This window comes from Etheostoma spectabile, chromosome 7, assembly GCF_008692095.1.
Source record: "Etheostoma spectabile isolate EspeVRDwgs_2016 chromosome 7, UIUC_Espe_1.0, whole genome shotgun sequence".
Taxonomy (NCBI): Eukaryota; Metazoa; Chordata; class Actinopteri; order Perciformes; family Percidae; genus Etheostoma; species Etheostoma spectabile.
Window position 1 is genome coordinate 19,002,578 of NC_045739.1, and position 17,394 is coordinate 19,019,971.

The 17,394-nt window shown below is 39.4% G+C and overlaps 2 protein-coding genes across 2 annotated transcripts in view; one reads left to right on the forward strand and one right to left on the reverse strand.

Annotated features, from left to right (window-relative positions):
* e2f1 (E2F transcription factor 1) overlaps window positions 1-17,394 on the reverse strand; it is a 408,003-nt gene that overhangs the window by 76,448 nt on the left and 314,161 nt on the right. The window lies entirely within an intron of this gene.
* The window catches only part of prex1 (phosphatidylinositol-3,4,5-trisphosphate-dependent Rac exchange factor 1), an 86,293-nt gene that overhangs the window by 47,011 nt on the left and 21,888 nt on the right, over window positions 1-17,394 (forward strand). Inside the window, exons 11-20 of the mRNA XM_032520857.1 lie at window positions 1,282-1,382; window positions 3,507-3,610; window positions 4,298-4,347; window positions 6,566-6,641; window positions 7,024-7,096; window positions 10,106-10,251; window positions 13,093-13,185; window positions 15,148-15,296; window positions 15,380-15,465; window positions 17,218-17,357. Of these exons, the coding sequence (XP_032376748.1) occupies window positions 1,282-1,382; window positions 3,507-3,610; window positions 4,298-4,347; window positions 6,566-6,641; window positions 7,024-7,096; window positions 10,106-10,251; window positions 13,093-13,185; window positions 15,148-15,296; window positions 15,380-15,465; window positions 17,218-17,357 (1,018 nt within the window). The remainder of the gene's footprint in view (window positions 1-1,281; window positions 1,383-3,506; window positions 3,611-4,297; window positions 4,348-6,565; window positions 6,642-7,023; window positions 7,097-10,105; window positions 10,252-13,092; window positions 13,186-15,147; window positions 15,297-15,379; window positions 15,466-17,217; window positions 17,358-17,394) is intronic.

The window sequence follows — 17,394 nt, forward strand, 5'->3', positions numbered from 1 at the left end:
TATACTAATGGTTTACAGAGTTTACAATATACCTAGGGATGGAGGTGGGGAGGACACAGTTAGTAGAGACACAAATACTTGTGAAAACACTGTGAGCTAGATAGTAATTAACTGTGGAGTTTGACCTTTAACATTAAGGTGGTGCAGTAAAGCAAAAGTGGGACGTGAAATGCATTTTTTCCACTTTAACATGTTGCAAAATATGCAAAAATAAAATGTTGAGTTCAAGGTTAACATTTTAAATTGTATCTCCTCTTACGATGTTTAAGCTAGACACTCCAAACTCCACTATAATAGTTGATAATTAGTTTTTAACTTATTCTCTTTTCCACACTCTCCATTCATTCTGGAGAATCAGTAATTTGCTGCACACTAAAAAATAACAACTCACACTATACACATTTAGTAATCAGAACCACAGTCAGAAGTGAAAACCAGTGGTTTTCATTTACTAACGAAGCATTGGGTTAAAACTCATTTTTCTTCTTCTGCTTAAGCAACATATTCCAATAAAAACTAATAAAAAGCAGTTAGGCTCTGTGCAATGACTTGGTTTCTGTCGGCAGTGAGGGAAACTGGAGCACTGATACTCTAAAGTATTTAACGCCTTGGCTACTGGTGCTGCTGCCTTGCTAGAGCAGCAACCTGACCTTCCCATTGTTATATTTCCTCAGTGGTAGACAGGGGCATGTTCATGTAGACTTTGACAACTTACAAAGGAGTGAATCCATAAGGACCTCTGCACATATGCTGGGAAGTTGCTTTGGCTAATCAAAATACCAAGATGCTGTTTTCCACTGAAGACTAAGCTGTAGTGACACCCCCCTTCCCCCACTGGAGTAGATATATCAAAACATCTCAAAATATACAGTACATAGGTGTTATAAATAAAGTTACAGGTTTTCTTTGCCTTTTATTTTTTAAATGTAATGTTCTATAGTTAATGTTTAAGACCTTGTCTATCAAGGGGTGTGTTGCATGTTTAATGAGTATGGTATGGTCTGTTTAGCATAAGCCATGAGCATGAGAGGCTTAATGAATGAATTTGAAAGTAAATGGGGGCACTTTCAAAAATATCAACCATATCAACGGAAAAAACGAGAAAAAACATAGTGGCACCCAAATGGTGTGTCTGCCAGGTAATTTCTGTGAAGTTCAATGCAAAGACAGCAAAGCAAGGAGGTAATAATTGGTAATAGTTTAAAAAAACAAAACCGCAAACAGATTACCAACTTAGGAAACCGGGCCTCATCATATGCTTCTTTGTTTTTGTGTTCTCAGTGAGTTTGTGTCATGGATGATAGAGAGTGGCGAGATCAGTAAGCCTGACGAGGGGGTCAACCTGGGACAGGCCTTGCTGGAAAATGGCATCATTCACCATGGTGAGACAAAACAAAATCCTTTATTTCTCTCTCTTCTTTATTTTATCTCTTTCAGATTGTCTTTCAGTGTGTTTAATTTAAACCCTTCCAACGTTCTATTCTTTTATAACCTTTGACTTACATTTGAGGCTCTTTGCAGCTCCCCTTGTCATGTTTTTGTTTTGTTTTAGTTATCTCGTCCTTCTTTTACTGCCTCTCTTTTTCTCTGATTCACATTCTCCTTCTGTAATTGTTTAACTCAATCATGTTAGGAATTTGTCCCCCCACTCACTGTTGTAGCACACAATTTTAGAGTAGAAACCACCATGATCCAAAGGTTGTTTGGATGTTTGGTAATAATAATTCTGGAAATGTGTCTTACATTATTTCCCCTTCGCTGATTTTGTCTTGAGTGTGACACTCACAGGACCACCAACCTGAATTATGCATTAAGGGATGACAGACACACACACACACACACACACACACACACACACACACACACACACACACACACACACACACACACACACACACACACACACACACACACACACACACACACACACAAACAGCTATACATAATGTATGAACACAGTTGTCCAGCGTATTGCTGAAGGGGCTTTTGTACATAGTAAGTGCAAACCACTGTCAAAATGTATACACACCACCCTCTCAGGGAAATTTGCTGAGATCCAACCTTCACATTCCTTAACACCTGTGGAAAAAAAACCTGAAATCCTCCCTCACACTAACCTACTACCACAGAGAGGTACAATGATGACATGCTGGGCTCTGTGGGATAGCAATGAGGCTTTGTGGGCAAACCGTAGAGGCTCAGGCCCTGCAGGCAAAGTGTAGGTGTCATCAGTTAGAGACATAGAGAAGTAATGTGACAGAGTGGCAATTGCATTAGTTAAGTGAAGAGACACATAAAAAGAGAGACAGTCAACAACGTGCATTCTAAAGTATGTAATTCAAACTTTATCCAGTCAGCTGTGCATGTTTGAGCCACTAAATCACACCAGTTCATACTTGAATGTTTGACATTTTTACATCTCCTTTTCCCCTCATAATAATTTCACATTTGACACTTTACAATGGATGATTGTGTGGTGCCTTTGGTTTTATGAGGACATTTTAAGTCTAGACTGAGAAAACCAGTAGATGTTTTGAGCCCATGCCTACTTGTTGTGGTAGAACCAAACTGCCTCTGTTTGGCAGATTTCACTCTTAGCTTCCCCAACAAGCATCTGTTTGTGTATTTACATATGCATTAGTAATTTTCCATTTTCTTTATAGGATTAATACATAGATACTTGGTTTTTGAATGCAAGTATTGAGATGTTATTGAAATTGGCAACTGTCTGCTATGTTAAATATTTGAATCTCATGGCTTAGCCAACACAGACAGAATTTTCAGCTGCAGTTTCCCACAAACGTCTTGCTTCTCACGTCTTCCCTTACCCCAATTCCTTCTAAAAATTTCATTTGTAGATTATGAAACTTGCATGTTTAAAAAAAGGCCCAGACAAAGTTATGACAGCCTTTCCTTCACCTAATAGATGTATGTTTTAACTCTGACAATAAATATTGAGTAGTTCATAATGCATCTGCGTGGGTATGTTCAGAAATCATATTGGCCTAACCATATGCCACTCTCAGCTGAGCGCTATTGACACATCCTTGGCAAATTCTGGCTACAGCTCTTCAGCCATTGACGTCTAAATACATGTGGACATTATAAACATGCTAGCCATTTAGATGTAACAATAAGTAGGGACATCAGTGTTCTTATCAATCTTTTTGGAGTCAATGTAGACATTTTTTGAAAACTAAAATATCAAAATATAAAAAAGTTGTGAAAGCCACAGTTTTTATTTTATTTATTTTATTCCACAGTTAAGAGTGGAAGAGACAAATGAAATTTCAATGTAGTGCATATCCCTTGTTCTCTGTCCATACAGTATGGACAGTGATATATATGTATCTAGCTGCTGTAGCGCTGATATCTACAACCTACACTGTTAACAGAATGCTTTTCGGAATGAAAACAACATTTAAGAAAGGAGAAATGGCATACTTAAGGTTGAGAAGTTATGAACCAAGCTGAGGTGACATTATCTCACTGTTTTGATATTTCAGTGTCGGACAAGCACCAGTTCAAGAACGAGCAGGTGTTGTACCGTTTCCGCTACGATGATGGTACCTACAAGGCCCGCAGTGAGATGGAGGACATCATGTCTAAGGTAACTATAATTCTCCATCAGGATATTATCATTGGTGTTTGATAGGTAATGTACAAACCAAAGTTGAGGAAAAAGGAATAGCCCTTTTAACAAGGACAATGGTCGTTATAAAATTGTAAATATGTATCAGATTTACAATCAGGAAATTAGAAGGAAATAAAGATAAGCACAAGCTGCGTTTGAAAATTGCATATAAGCATCTCATGTTAAGTCTTATAAATCATTGTACAAATTAATTGATTGTAGAATGATTAAAAAATGTAATGAGTGTACCTTTGCTAAAATTTGCCAAATTCTGTATTAGAGCCCGACCGATATATCGGTGGGCCAATGTTATCGGGCGATATTAGGCATTTCCCAATCTATTGGTACAGGCATGTATAATGGCCGATAAGATAACATTAAAAAAAAATCTGAATCATTTATAATGATAAATAAATGTCAAAATCTAAATTAAGAAACAAACAAAACCCTGACATAACGATTTGTTACACTGGCCCACCTACGTATGTCTCAGATGTCATTCAGAGACTAGGATTTTGAAACTTCTTTCTTAAAATGATAGCCTTGGGGTAACTCTTTTCACGGTCATCAGTTAATTCTCTTGTCCTGAGGCCATGCTTGTACTTGCTTGCCCAAGGTGTGTATGTTCTATGACTCAGCGGATCCATTTTTCTTCCTTTTTAGGGCGTCCGGCTCTACTGCCGCCTTCACAGCCTCCACACGCCTGTCATCAAGTAAGTACCTGCCCTTCTCTCCTCTCTCCTCCTCTCCCGCTTTACCCCATATGCTAATGTTCCCGCTCTCCAGGTGCATGAATGCATATTCATGAAGGGTTCGCATTAGGCCCAACTCACCCCTTTCTGTAATGACTGAACTAACAGTAGCACTGCCAGGAAAGAGAGCCCTCAATCCTCTCTTTTCTCTCCAACTTGGACTCCCAGCCAGGCTCAAGCTGCTGTAGGTTCATGTTTACAAGATTCAGTTAAGATGGAGAATGTCAGGTTTCATCATTGGAGGTTTATATGGTGTACCTGTTAAAGGATGTAGGAGAGCTACTATTTGTCTTTTATCTTTACAGTGTTTGCTGAATATATGTTAGTAAAAAAACAAAAATATATATATGTGTATACACAGTATACTCACATGAGTTAAGTGATAGTCCAAATGATGACTGCAAACCTTTTTTCAACCCTGATAAATCACTTTTTATGTCTCCTTCATTCTCTCTCTCGCTCTCTCTCTCAACTCAATTTTTTCAACCCTGATAAATCACTTTTTATTTCCCCTTCATGCTCTCTTGCTCGCTGTCTAACACACTTGCAATACATTCACAGTACACATACTAAAGAAATATAAACTTTACCAAATACAGCATATATACACACATATACAAACCCAATCCCCTGAATGTTTTACACCCCATATGTTGATAAACAAAGGCCGTTGTCCACTAGTCCTTAATGGTTAATTTAAACTAAGTCTTATTATAATTCAATAATAATTATTGTAAATATTGGCCCGAGACTTAAAACTATGTCTTCAAATTGAAAAGAAATTGAAATTGTAACACTGAAACTGAAATCGGTCCTGGGAAGTGGAAGAATGATCTCACTTTACCAAAATGTTTTTCTTCTGAAGGTCTAAGAGTCAAAATAAAAGTACAAATGTAAATAGAAGCACAGGAAACACACATCATCTCCCTCTGACACCCCCTCACACGCACACGCACACGCACACGCACACACACACACACTCATTCTCTATCTGGCATAGCCCCTCCCTTCATACTCTTCCTCCATCACCCCTCTATCTCTCCCTACATCACTCACCCGCTGATTGAAGTGCCCGGGGCTGCCATTGGTGCAAACAAAGAGCTTTTGGTTCGAGGACAAATCCTATTAACATACAAAGGCAATCTTTCTGCCTGCCAACATGATATTATGTAATATAGCCTTGCTTTTTTTAATCAATCAATAAATTGGCATTGTAAGTAGCAACCATTAATTATAACATTTGAGTGATGATGTAGTGCATTCTATAAATCAAAAATAATTATGAACAGTATCTCTGCTTTATTAAACTCTGTTGAGTGACAAAGCAACCGCCGGTTTCAGAAAATTAAAATGCACATGACATAGCGTATGATAAAATAGATATAAACCTAATGAAATCAATCTTGGGAATGTCACAGATGTCTTTTGCTGTAGATGATGATGCCCGCCCTGGTACAGAAAATCATTGATCAGCAAATGATGGCTAGAAGCAACTCACTTTTCATGTTGTTTCAAAACGTTATCTGCAGTATCAATCACCACACGTCTTGTCCACATATGCACTTAACTGTTATTTTGGATTTGTCTTTCATTATGAATGTTGCAGTTTGCAATATGGGTGGTCCAGACACACCCTGTGTCTTATTCAGAACATTGAGATGTTAAAGGAACTATACCATTCGTTTGATAGGGTCTGATGCACCCGTCAAGTCCCACAACCAACCACACTTCCTCTGTAGCGTTTCCTGTTTCACATGGTTACTGTATTTGTTGAGCAAATTAGTCCACAGTGGTTGTTCATGTAATCTCACAAAAAACTCAAAGAATCAAACAATAAAATTATTTATTCTGGCAGGATTTGGAAAACTATAGAACTGTCTGGAAAATGTGTAGCACACATGGTATTATACCTGCAACTACATAATTCTCATGATATGGATGTTGTCATGGCAATAACAGAAAGATATTGTCTTTTGTCTGTTACTCAAGAAATGCAACATAACAAACACTAACAAACAGACACTGTTTGCTACTGATTCTGTTAACCACAGAGAGGATTTGTTATCTATTAAACACATGTTATATGTAAAGCCACAGACTGTGAACTGTGTTTTTCTTTCATGCCACCTGTGTTGTACTGTTAAAATACATTTTGTGAATACTTTTTTTGCTTCTTTAGGGACAGAGACCACCACCTGAAAACCTTTAAATCTGTGGTGCCTGCTAGCAAACTGGTTGACTGGTTACTTTTGCAGGTAAAGTCATTGTCTTATTGTACTTTCATTTAATCCAAACACATAAAATATAAGGCACCAAGGGTGTATAAAATTATACTAATTATAACTGTCATTACTGTCTTTTCTTTGTCATTGTGCTGTTAGATTATAGACTTGAATTGTATTTTAATCAATCAATCTTAAAGAGCACAACCAAGGACATGTAGAATCAGTCTGCAATCTATCATTGTCCATGTTTTACACATATTTATGAATGCTTACTGGCTCACAAATCACCATCTTTACGGCAACAAAGACATAGATTACTCAGGCCAGCGGCGTTGCAGCCTGCTGTGTATGAGAAGGTGTAAACAGGCATTGTAACTGACCGACTGTGTGCGTCATTGATTTGGTTTCCCAGGGAGACTGCTCGACCCGAGAGGACGCTGTGACACTGGGTGTGGGGCTCTGCAACAATGGCTTCATGCACCACGGTCAGTTAAATTCTCTGTCACACATACACATGCATGAAGGACAGGTAAAGACACCTCAAATTGACTATGATTTTGTCTTCAATTCACTTAGATCATCATCTGCAAAATATAAAAGAAGCTCAATAACACATGCATGGTGTGGAGATGTCTCTAATTATTTACATTATTCTCTTTTGCAACAGCCCATACACACTGTTGTGGTTTGATCATTCCCTCATCGTGCATTTGCTCATATTCTCCCCCCTACACCAGTCAGTCCTTCTCTCTTCTCGTAAGATGTAATATTAGCCTCTCCGCTGTCATGCCATCATAGGTTGAAAAAGGCGCATGGTACATTTGCATACCTGGTCTGGCCAAGTTTAAGTAACCTCACTGACCACATTGTAGTGGAGCAGCTTTGGTTCTATCCCAGCTTGTTGAATGTAAACAGCATTAGCAGTGTACCCTAACCAGAGCTGTTTGGCTTAGCTATACGGCTGTCTGGGTCAGTCTACTGAACCATGACCGCTGGTTAAGGCCTAAAATTGAATCACTTATCTTCATTGGCCAAGTGCATAATGTGTACTTAGTGCTGGAATGCTGAAGAAGTAACAGTCGGCCTAGTAGTAAATTACATTAATAGGTTACACTAGCAGACAGGTACCATTTCACAAGCTGTTTATTGTGCACTTAGTACAAGTGATACATTAGAATGTATACAATACCAGGGCTTAAATGTACACATGATTTAAAGCATACAAATCTCTTCTTAAGAATCTGTATTTCACTATCATTTTAACACAAACATAACCGCTACCAGTCACATAGTGGCTTTCCTTTTACTTTTATCTTGCCTGATTGGCACTCACACATATATCTGCCTCCCTCTACCATCTGTTGGAAGGTGTCACCTGTTCTCTCCCTCTCCTCTGCCTTTCTTCAGGGTCACAACCTCTGTTCTCAGCCCTGTCTGCACTCCTCACCTCTCCTTAAGTCACTTGTTTTAGTTCTGTAGTCAGCACATCTGCTGCTTTTCACCTGGTCCCTTTTGAACTCTTCTTCTTTTTCCATTTTTTTATGTCCTGTCTTTCAAGTCTTTTTATATTTGTCTTTCTGTCTGCCTGGTTGTACTTGATATGAGGTTACGAGGCTCCTTACTGGTGGGTGGAACATTGATAACAGATAACACAGTTAATTTGTCTTTCATCAGTCCTAACCTGCTTACAAAATTCATCTACACATCTGTCGTGAACACCTGTTGCGTTTTGCCCTTCAGGCAACTTATCACATAGGGCACATTTTCCATGTATCCTCCGTTAGTCTTGTTAAGTAACAGTGAGTAATGTTTTTTTCAACCACAGATTTTCCTTCCACCACAATATTCTGAAATGTAAATCAATGCTGAACTAGTGAAAAGGAATGATAATGATGATTCATTTAGTGAAGGTGTGTCTATTTGATGGTTTTTGAGATTAAATGATTTTAAACCCCTGGTTAAAGTTTCCACTGCATTCAGATCAGTCTGAAATGCAGCTTTTAGACCATTAAATTCTTAATTGTCTATATAGTTGCTTCAGTGCATCACATTTTATATCAGGCCTATATAGTAAAAAATGCAAATGTTTCCCGACCCTTTGATATTGTCAGCTGTTATTAGCATTTAAATGTGTGTGTAAAACTGTGTGTGTGTGTGTTATTAGGGCATGACAGTATCCGAAGTGGCACTCCCTCCAGTTGAATAAGTGGTGTTAAGTTATTATATGACTTAGAGGAAATTACTCATGTTCAGGCTTTGTTTGAGTTGGCGTAAGGCCAGTGGGAGTGGGTGTGGCTGGCGTGTGTGTGTGTAATCAGTTTGTGAAGGCTTTTGTTCACCCGAGGGTGCCAGATGCTTGCTAAATCTCTGAACAGCTGGGTACCTTTGGTTCTTTGTGTTGGCTGTTCAAGCCCCATTTTACAGTGGTCTAACAGATTCATACACCTATGATAAGACGATTTGGGGCCAAATGTCAAAAATGCCATTTCCTATGTGATAAAACCAGATGGCTATTTAACACAAACAATCTTCCTCCAACATCATGGCTTTAGTCCAAATGTGAGCATGACACTGTCACTGTCATTTTAGTGACATACGAGTACCACCAAATGCAGATACATTTGTATCTGCACCTGTTGCAGCAGTGTCCGGTGTTTGTCTTTTGACAAAAATGAGAACTGACAGTAGAATTATTGTGGAAGAGCGTTATGTTTACCTTTTCAGTGTTTCACAGAAAGTAACAAAATTAAGGTTAAAATTATGAAACAGAGAATCTTTCATTCAGGAAAATCATTGTTGAGCACAAGGCCTGCTGTAACCAACTGTAACTGTAATTAAGGGCCTCATTTCAGTGGCTTAGCTTTTTATCAGACACACATTAAAACAAATCTACAGTAGGTTTAATATAGTGTGTTTGGTTCAAGCTTAAAAACTGCTGTAACTGAAGAAACATCCGTAATGTGGTCCTCACCTGTTAGACCCCATGTGTTGGAGGCTCAGCCCAACAATGGGATTTGATAACACATTTAGACACATACGGCTGTGTGTGTTTCTTGTGTCCTCTGGAGAGTCCTTCCTAGCCCTGGCCTGAGCTGGCTGCATCCCAGATGTGGTTTAGCTCCAGATGTTCCTACTTGCATCATTAGCTAATTAGCTAATTAACCGTTAGCTTGTTTGTGTGAAGATGTACACACATTACAAAAGTGGCAACTTCTTGGGCAAACATTCATATCTCCACAGGTCTTTGAAGTTGCAAACACACTTAAGTATTACAAGTTCAGTTTGGCAAATGATGGCCAATTTTGCAACAAGACCATCAATTTAGCCAGCATGAAAGCAAACAAAGTTTTGACTATTAATAGACAAACAACATTGGAGGTTTTTTTGCCCTTTCATTAGCACCACTTTCAGCAACTTTTAACTGAGATGTACCCTGTTGCTATTTGAGTCATTATTTCTGTCTGATTACATGGTGTGTGTGTTTTTCCCCTTAGTCCTGGAGAAGAGCGAGTTCAAAGATGAGTCACAGTTCTTCCGTTTTTATGCGGACGAGGAAATCGAGGGAACCAGCACCAAGAGCAAGCAGCTCCAGCGCAATGACTTCAAACTCATTGAAAACATCTTGGCAAAGTCCCTGGTGGTAAGCTGGAACACACAGGCACATAAAACCTGCAATTCCACACATTGTTACTAGGGGTGTGACGATTCATAAAATTCACAGTTTGGTAAGTTTTTGATACAGCAAAAAGAAAGAAATGGAAGAAAAATTGACTTGATTTTTACAAATTTATCATATCATAAATCAATGATATGATAAATAATAAAGCATGACCTTTTTTACTTTGAACAATGACCGAGCTATACTTAACCCGTCTTCTGGGGTGTCTTCTAAGCAGCATAGAAAACAAAAACAGCTCCTTATAAAAAAATATACACTTTACAGTCAGGTAGCTTTGTATAGCCATTGCCGACCAGCCGTCTGCTGTCAGAGCAACAGCTGGTGCTTCGGACAATTGGTTCTCTATTTGGACGTTTGGTTTTTTGTATAAAGCAGGAATTATGGTCCGGCTGAAATGGCCTTGTGAAGGAATAGTGTAACGGGGCTCATTTACTTTAACCATGTTCATAAAACCTGCTTTTTCCACTATAGAGTAGGGTCTCATATCCATGGCTTTAAATGTACCAATAGCCGCAGTGGTGTCTTTTGCCATGTTTGAATCAGTTTGAAATGTTGCTTAAATGCTGCAGGGATAGCTTTTAGTGTGTGTGTTGCTTCCTTTTTTTGACTAGTTCCAGTTATTGACACTGAGGTGATGCTGGCATACATTAATTGACATGTTTGTAGTATTCCCACTAGTGTAGCCAATGCAACATACCATTGTTTTTTTATACACCACTCTCTTGCCATCCCTTTCATAATTTACAGGGAAACCAAAGTGGCTCCAAATGCCAGACCTGTTATTGGAGGATCTTCTAATTCTGGTCTGGTAATAGTAACATTAACGTTACTAGCCATATTGCAACGAGCTAGTTTAGCGTATCATGCCTGACTGGAGTAGAGTGTTTTTCCTGACTGGAATAAAGTCTTTGGGAGTGGGAGGGGCAGACAGCACGTTGCCTCTTACATTGTTTGGGCTGCCTTGTTGAGTGCAGTGGCACTGAGAACATTATATTTCACTCAATTTAAGCTCTTTTTTTTCTAAATGAAATAGGATTAGTCCAACAAATCGTGTGATTTGTAATACACCTAATCAAAAGCCTCGTACTGAACGGTTCAATACGTATACGTGTATCTTTACACCCCTAATTTTTTACACAGAAGCCTATTGTCACGTTTCGTCCAAAATGCCAGGCTCACATTGTCATTTTGTTTATTTTTGGAGAGAAAAAAATTATAATAAATATAATAATGGTGAAGTGTTTCACTGAAGCAAGCACACTAAATACTGCACAGAAAGGAAAGGTCTTTTTATTTCACTACTCTAGAGATTTTCTTTGATTTCTTTAACACTATACAGAGTGTTAAAAAATCCTTTGATTCGGATGAATCCATTGATCAGTGGAAATGGATTCAAAAACAGAGAGCAAGCTGCTTTTTTAAAATCTATCCACATTTATCTAGATACTCTATCTAATCTAGTGTCACTCTTTCATGCAAATATATGCATACACACGTGCCAGATTTTGTGTGTGTGTGTTGCTAAGACAGTGAAAATATAACAGAACCATATTGTACTATATAGCTAATTGAACTGACATACTAGCATCTGTGCGTGTGCGTGTGTGTGTGTGTCTGATCTCCACAGCTAGATTTAATTAATATTATACACACAGAACTTCCCCACCATGTCCCCACGGGAGTGAGGACTGCTTTGACAACAATACACACTTTTGAATTTGCTCTGTGCTCTGAGTCTTGTCTTTTGAAAATCTACTGTACTGCCTGAGATGAAGTCCCTTTTGTATTGCTGCTGGGACAAGAGATGGAACCATGAGAGTTGACTGCAGTTGATTGTTGCAGTTAGACAAACTATACTCTGAAGATTTTTATTTTAGTGCACAGACGTGGAAGTAGGGACTTCTGTACTAATTATTCTATTAAAATGGCTTGCTAGATAGGACCTTTCATGCCATTCCAGTCTTTTTTACTAACAGGCTGCGTTGTTCCATTATTTAATAACGCTGAATCTGAAAACTAGTTTTGTGTCTAGTGGACAGGGGTTTCCAGAGACTGAAATTGAAAGTGTTTACTTAAGTCCATTCTCTTTGGGGGAAACCTAGAAGCATCACTAGCATCCTTTTTCATATCAGAGTGGGTGTGGACATACTATCTGGCCTTCCACAAGAAGTGGAAAAGGCTTTTTTCCTTGATTAGCAGAACTAATCCTCCCTTGTGGCTATTATTGAAGTGAAGTGCAGGAACTCTTTATTTACCTCAGCCATCGCGTCTGATGTAACATGACGAGATCCCTATCTTATCAGGGCCATGCAGCCGGAAGATGGCCTACCTAATGGAAGCTGGCTAATGTGTTTGGTGATGACAGCGTTTAACTAAACTTCACCCCACTAGGGAATAGAATGAGAGGCTGAGAACCATAGAAATAAAATGGATCCAAAATCATCATAAGAAAGACACTGAACACACATTTTAAATCACAAATTGCAAAAGTTTGGATATGGGAACCCTCAAAAAAGTGCCATATATCACATTTTTAACACAAAGCTTCAAACTTCCTCAGATGAAATGGGCTCATTGCAGCAAATACTGTACGAACAAATAAACTTTTATAGCAATGGCATGCAATTGACTTCTGATTAAGAGTCAGATATACGAGATGTACAAAAGACAAGGTCTGGGTGTGCAAAATGAATATATACGGTACTGTAGTTATTTTGCTACTTGCTCATTCTTGATGCTAAACTAGTTCAGTCACCTGTGTAAATGTGGGAGTAATTAGGTGATTTTCTTTGTGCGTGCTAGATTCACCCTGAGGAAGAAGACTACGGCTTTGAGATTGAGGAGAAAAACAAGAGCATTGTGGTGAAATCTGTCACCAGGGGCTCACATGCTGAGGTAATGACCAACACATACACACACACACATACACAATAACACACGCTGTATCTCCTTCCCTGCCCAGGGCATTAGTTCCGGTAAGTAATGCCTGTCTACTGTTTTGACGGCTGCTGTCCGTCTGCCTCTGTTTCGCTTTGGAAGAACTTCGTTATGATTGGCTGTAAAGCCATTAGACGTAACCGGCCCAAAAAAACACACACACACAAACACCATTTTATTCATCCACAGGGATTTTAAAATGCAGATAATGTTGTGACAAAACATTTAAAACATGCATTTCTATTGACTCCCATTTTATTAAAACATGTAGTAATACTGTTATGTTCAGGAGCACCCTGTAATAATGTAATTTGTCATATCCGTGTCTACTCTGTCAGCAGTGACAGACTTATTGTTTTTCAACTTTACACATACCTTAATGCCAGCTGAAATGAAAGACAATTTTCCTTACTTTTCTTGTGATTTCACCTTTGCTTTATGACAGCCAACTCTTGTTGGACAGGTGACAGATGACCAGTAGCTAGTAACCAAACCTGCGTACTGTTACACAATCTTTCCAGCATCTTCCAACTTGAAAACAGAGGATGATGCCCTGGTTGATTGTGGAATTTTTATTTCATCACAAGTCCAGAGTTAGGAAAAGCCTTTCTTTGCTCCCCACCAAAATTACATTTGACCATATTTCTCTTGTGTCCCTGTGGCTCAGTTTTCCTCCAAAATAACCTTCTGTTATTTTACACGTTTCCCACATTGCTCTTCCCTAAGCCATTTAAACAATCTTAAACCCATAAAACCGTACTCTTCTGCTCCTTCTTACACCCTTTCTCCCCCTCTTACTCTCTTATTCATCCCCCATGTGCCTCATTCCCCACAATAACAGGATTGCTAGTTGAGACACAGCCCGTGTGCCAGCACTGTGAATGAGGCTCAGCTGATTCCCATGGGGCTCTGAAAAGGGCTGAGAGACACACTTACACACAGCTCCTTCACTATATGATATTAAGATAGAAAGTCATGTGCAGACAGGCACCCGTGCTGTATAATCATACACATACATACACCTTTCCAAATTTTGAAGGCTGTGGCTCTTCCCAGCTGTTTCTTAACCCATCCTGGGCCTACTCCAGAGTTGGGGCCCGGCTCAGCCAAGGCCACCTTTCCAGGTCTGTGTCCAGGACACGGGACTCCCACCGTAAACACACAGAGGCAGTATTATTTGCACGACATGAAGATGTGCAAGATGACTGCGCTCAGTGACATGTAACAGACTGTGGTGCTGTGTATCTGATTTCTGAAGCTGACTTTGCAAAGCTGAGGATGTTTGTGTGTGCAGTTATTACATTTCCACGTACTTACATGCATTGTGATTGATTATATTGTATTTTAGTTCGAGGAAAAAGCAAGATCTAATAACTTAAACCACCAATAGCAGTGGCCAGAAATGTGGTCACATTATAAATAAAGTATTCTGTATTCAGAATATATTTGTATTCACTTGTATTCTGTATTCACATGTACACAACTGTGGTAACCTTTTAATCTGTAATTGCGTGCAAATCCAACAGGCAGCAGGCAGGCGACCCATGTATAAATATCATACAGCTTAATCATATCTGGTAGCCAATCTTGATATGCTCTCCCTCCATAAAAAAGCATATTCGTATGCTGGAAAATACATTGCGAGACTGTACAGGCTATGGAAATATTGAGCAGAACACACTGATTTTTTTTTTCTGTCATGCTCCTTGGAGGTACATAAACTAAACAGGGACTTACTGCCAGTTAGATAATAACTTCAATCATACTTTATTTGAGCCTAATGCTGCATATACTAGAGGTATAATTTATGAATGTGGTCCCTACCTTAATATGCAAATGAAGCCTTTTGAGGGAGCTATAACAAGCTGCAACCTAAAAATAACCAAGTTCTGTCTCCTGTCTGTGCGTCTGTCTATCCAGATGGCTGGCCTGCAGGTGGGCAGGAAGATCTACACCATCAATGAGGACCTGCTGTTCCTCAGGCCCTTCTCCGAGGTGGAAACCATGATCAGCCAAGCCTTCTGCATTCGACGCTCCCTGCGGCTGCTGGTTGCCACCAAGGCCAAGGAGTGAGGAACCACACATAACACTTGTGATAAGGCGTAAACACACATATAGGGCGCACTGGTCTTACTGGTCTTTTCTCATCCAGGATTGTAAGGATCCCTGACAACCCAGACAGCCTCTCCTTCAGACTCTGTGGTTCTGCCCCTCCTCATGTCCACGCTGTCCGGAAAGGTGAGTGATTAACTTCATTCATTCATTTATTCATTCATTCATTCATTCATTCATTCATCATCATACTTAACCTTTGATAATGATAAAGCGATCAGTAAAAAAGATTTTCCTTTCTTATCACCCAAACTAAACTTCCTCATAATTAGTGGTCCTCGTTTGCTAAACTTACATAGTAAGAGGTGAGAAATAGTAGAAGAGTTTAACATTAGTTGTAATCAGTCACAAGCAAAGACACAGTATGCAATATAGTTTTTAAAGGTAAAAGGATAACATAAGTTGGTACTGTATGTGTAATGAAAAGGTAATCTGTGAGTGATTTTTAACAGTTCACAGCTCCCAGGAAGATGTAATTAAATTAATATTGCTTGAAGTTACAAGAGCCATGTTTTTGGGTTATGACCCCACAACTGGATATCTGTGAGCCGATTTATAGGCATTTGGCCTTGTTGATGCAGGATCTTTGCCAGTAAATGCTTTGAAAGTGTTTACGGTGTCCGAAAGACACATCATTCTGGGTGAATTTGAGGGAAAGATGAAGTAACTCTAGCCCCTAACCACCTGTTACTTTCTGCTTTTAGTGAGCCTCTATTAGGTTTTTTATGGCCACCTGTCAGCCAGACAGCCTGCTGACAGGGTTGAAACCCCTAATGGACTAAACTCTACTTTTAAAACACACACATGTGCGCACTGCTCACACAAACATTGCTCTGTGATCAGAACTAAAAGTGTAATAGGTTACTGAAAAGTAACGCCACACTTTTGTTCTCCCTTGTCATTCCTCCTGCTCTGTCTTTACAACCTCCTGACCAGATGTTTATAACACCTGCCGACTCAAAGAGCAACATAGGAGATGTATGACAAGTTGAATGAGAAATGAATCCAAATGTGTAAACAAACAGGAGTCACACAAAAAAACAGCGAGGAGAGGAGTTGCCGGTTGGTGCAACCAAGAAATGTGATCTCATGGTTTTACTTTGCTTTATTATGGCAGTGGGACGTCTCCGCTTTCTGTCTCTCTCAGCTCTAGCCATTTCTCTCCTCTCCCCTCCTTCTCCACACTCCCTCTCCTTTTCTCTCTTTCCTAGTGTCTTGTATTACTTCTGGCTCTCTACTGATATACGAGGAGCAGTTTTTTCCAGCTGATATTCAGAGTCTCCAGTTGTTGTTTTTGTTCTGTTCCTAAATAAGTTCCCCTGTCAATGCATGGGTCAAATCCGGAATTAGGTAATTGCTGGCACCATGGGTGGGAGTGTTGCCAGCACTGGTATTTTTAGGTTGGAGAGGAAGGTGATGGAGGTGTTGATGAACTTCCAGGCTGTAAAGCCATTAGTAGCTGGGACAACGTGTTACGGCTTTGAGCTGTTTGATTTACTCTTCTCCTGGAGGAGCAGGAGGGGCAAGGTTATGTACACTTGGGAATTGAGTCCAAAATAAGACTTCATAGAAAATTAACTCATGTACTTTTTATTTTAATTTTATTAAACCTTCATTTAACCAGGAATATTCCCATTTAGATTCAAAATCTCTTTTACAAGGGTGTCCTTGCCAAGACGGCAACATGAAATTAATAAATATAGATTAAATCAAGATTTTTTTCTTATGAAAATTCACTTGTGAAGCACATTTAACTCCCACTTTTTCCTAATTTAAACGATATGTTTGTATAATAGCCCCATATGTTGTGTACAGTTTCACTGTACCTATATCACACTTGTGACCTTTGACCTCTGATCTTGTTTTGACACACTGCAGGCTGGGAGGCAGTGGGGGCGGGTCTTCAGCCTGGCCAGGTCATCCTTAAGGTCAGCGGCAACAACGTCAACCACAGTGACTACCAGGAGGTCCTGGAGCACTTCACCGCGCAGCACACACACCAGGAGCCTCCCCAAGCGGTGAGGGGACACATGAAAACGAACACTAACACACATT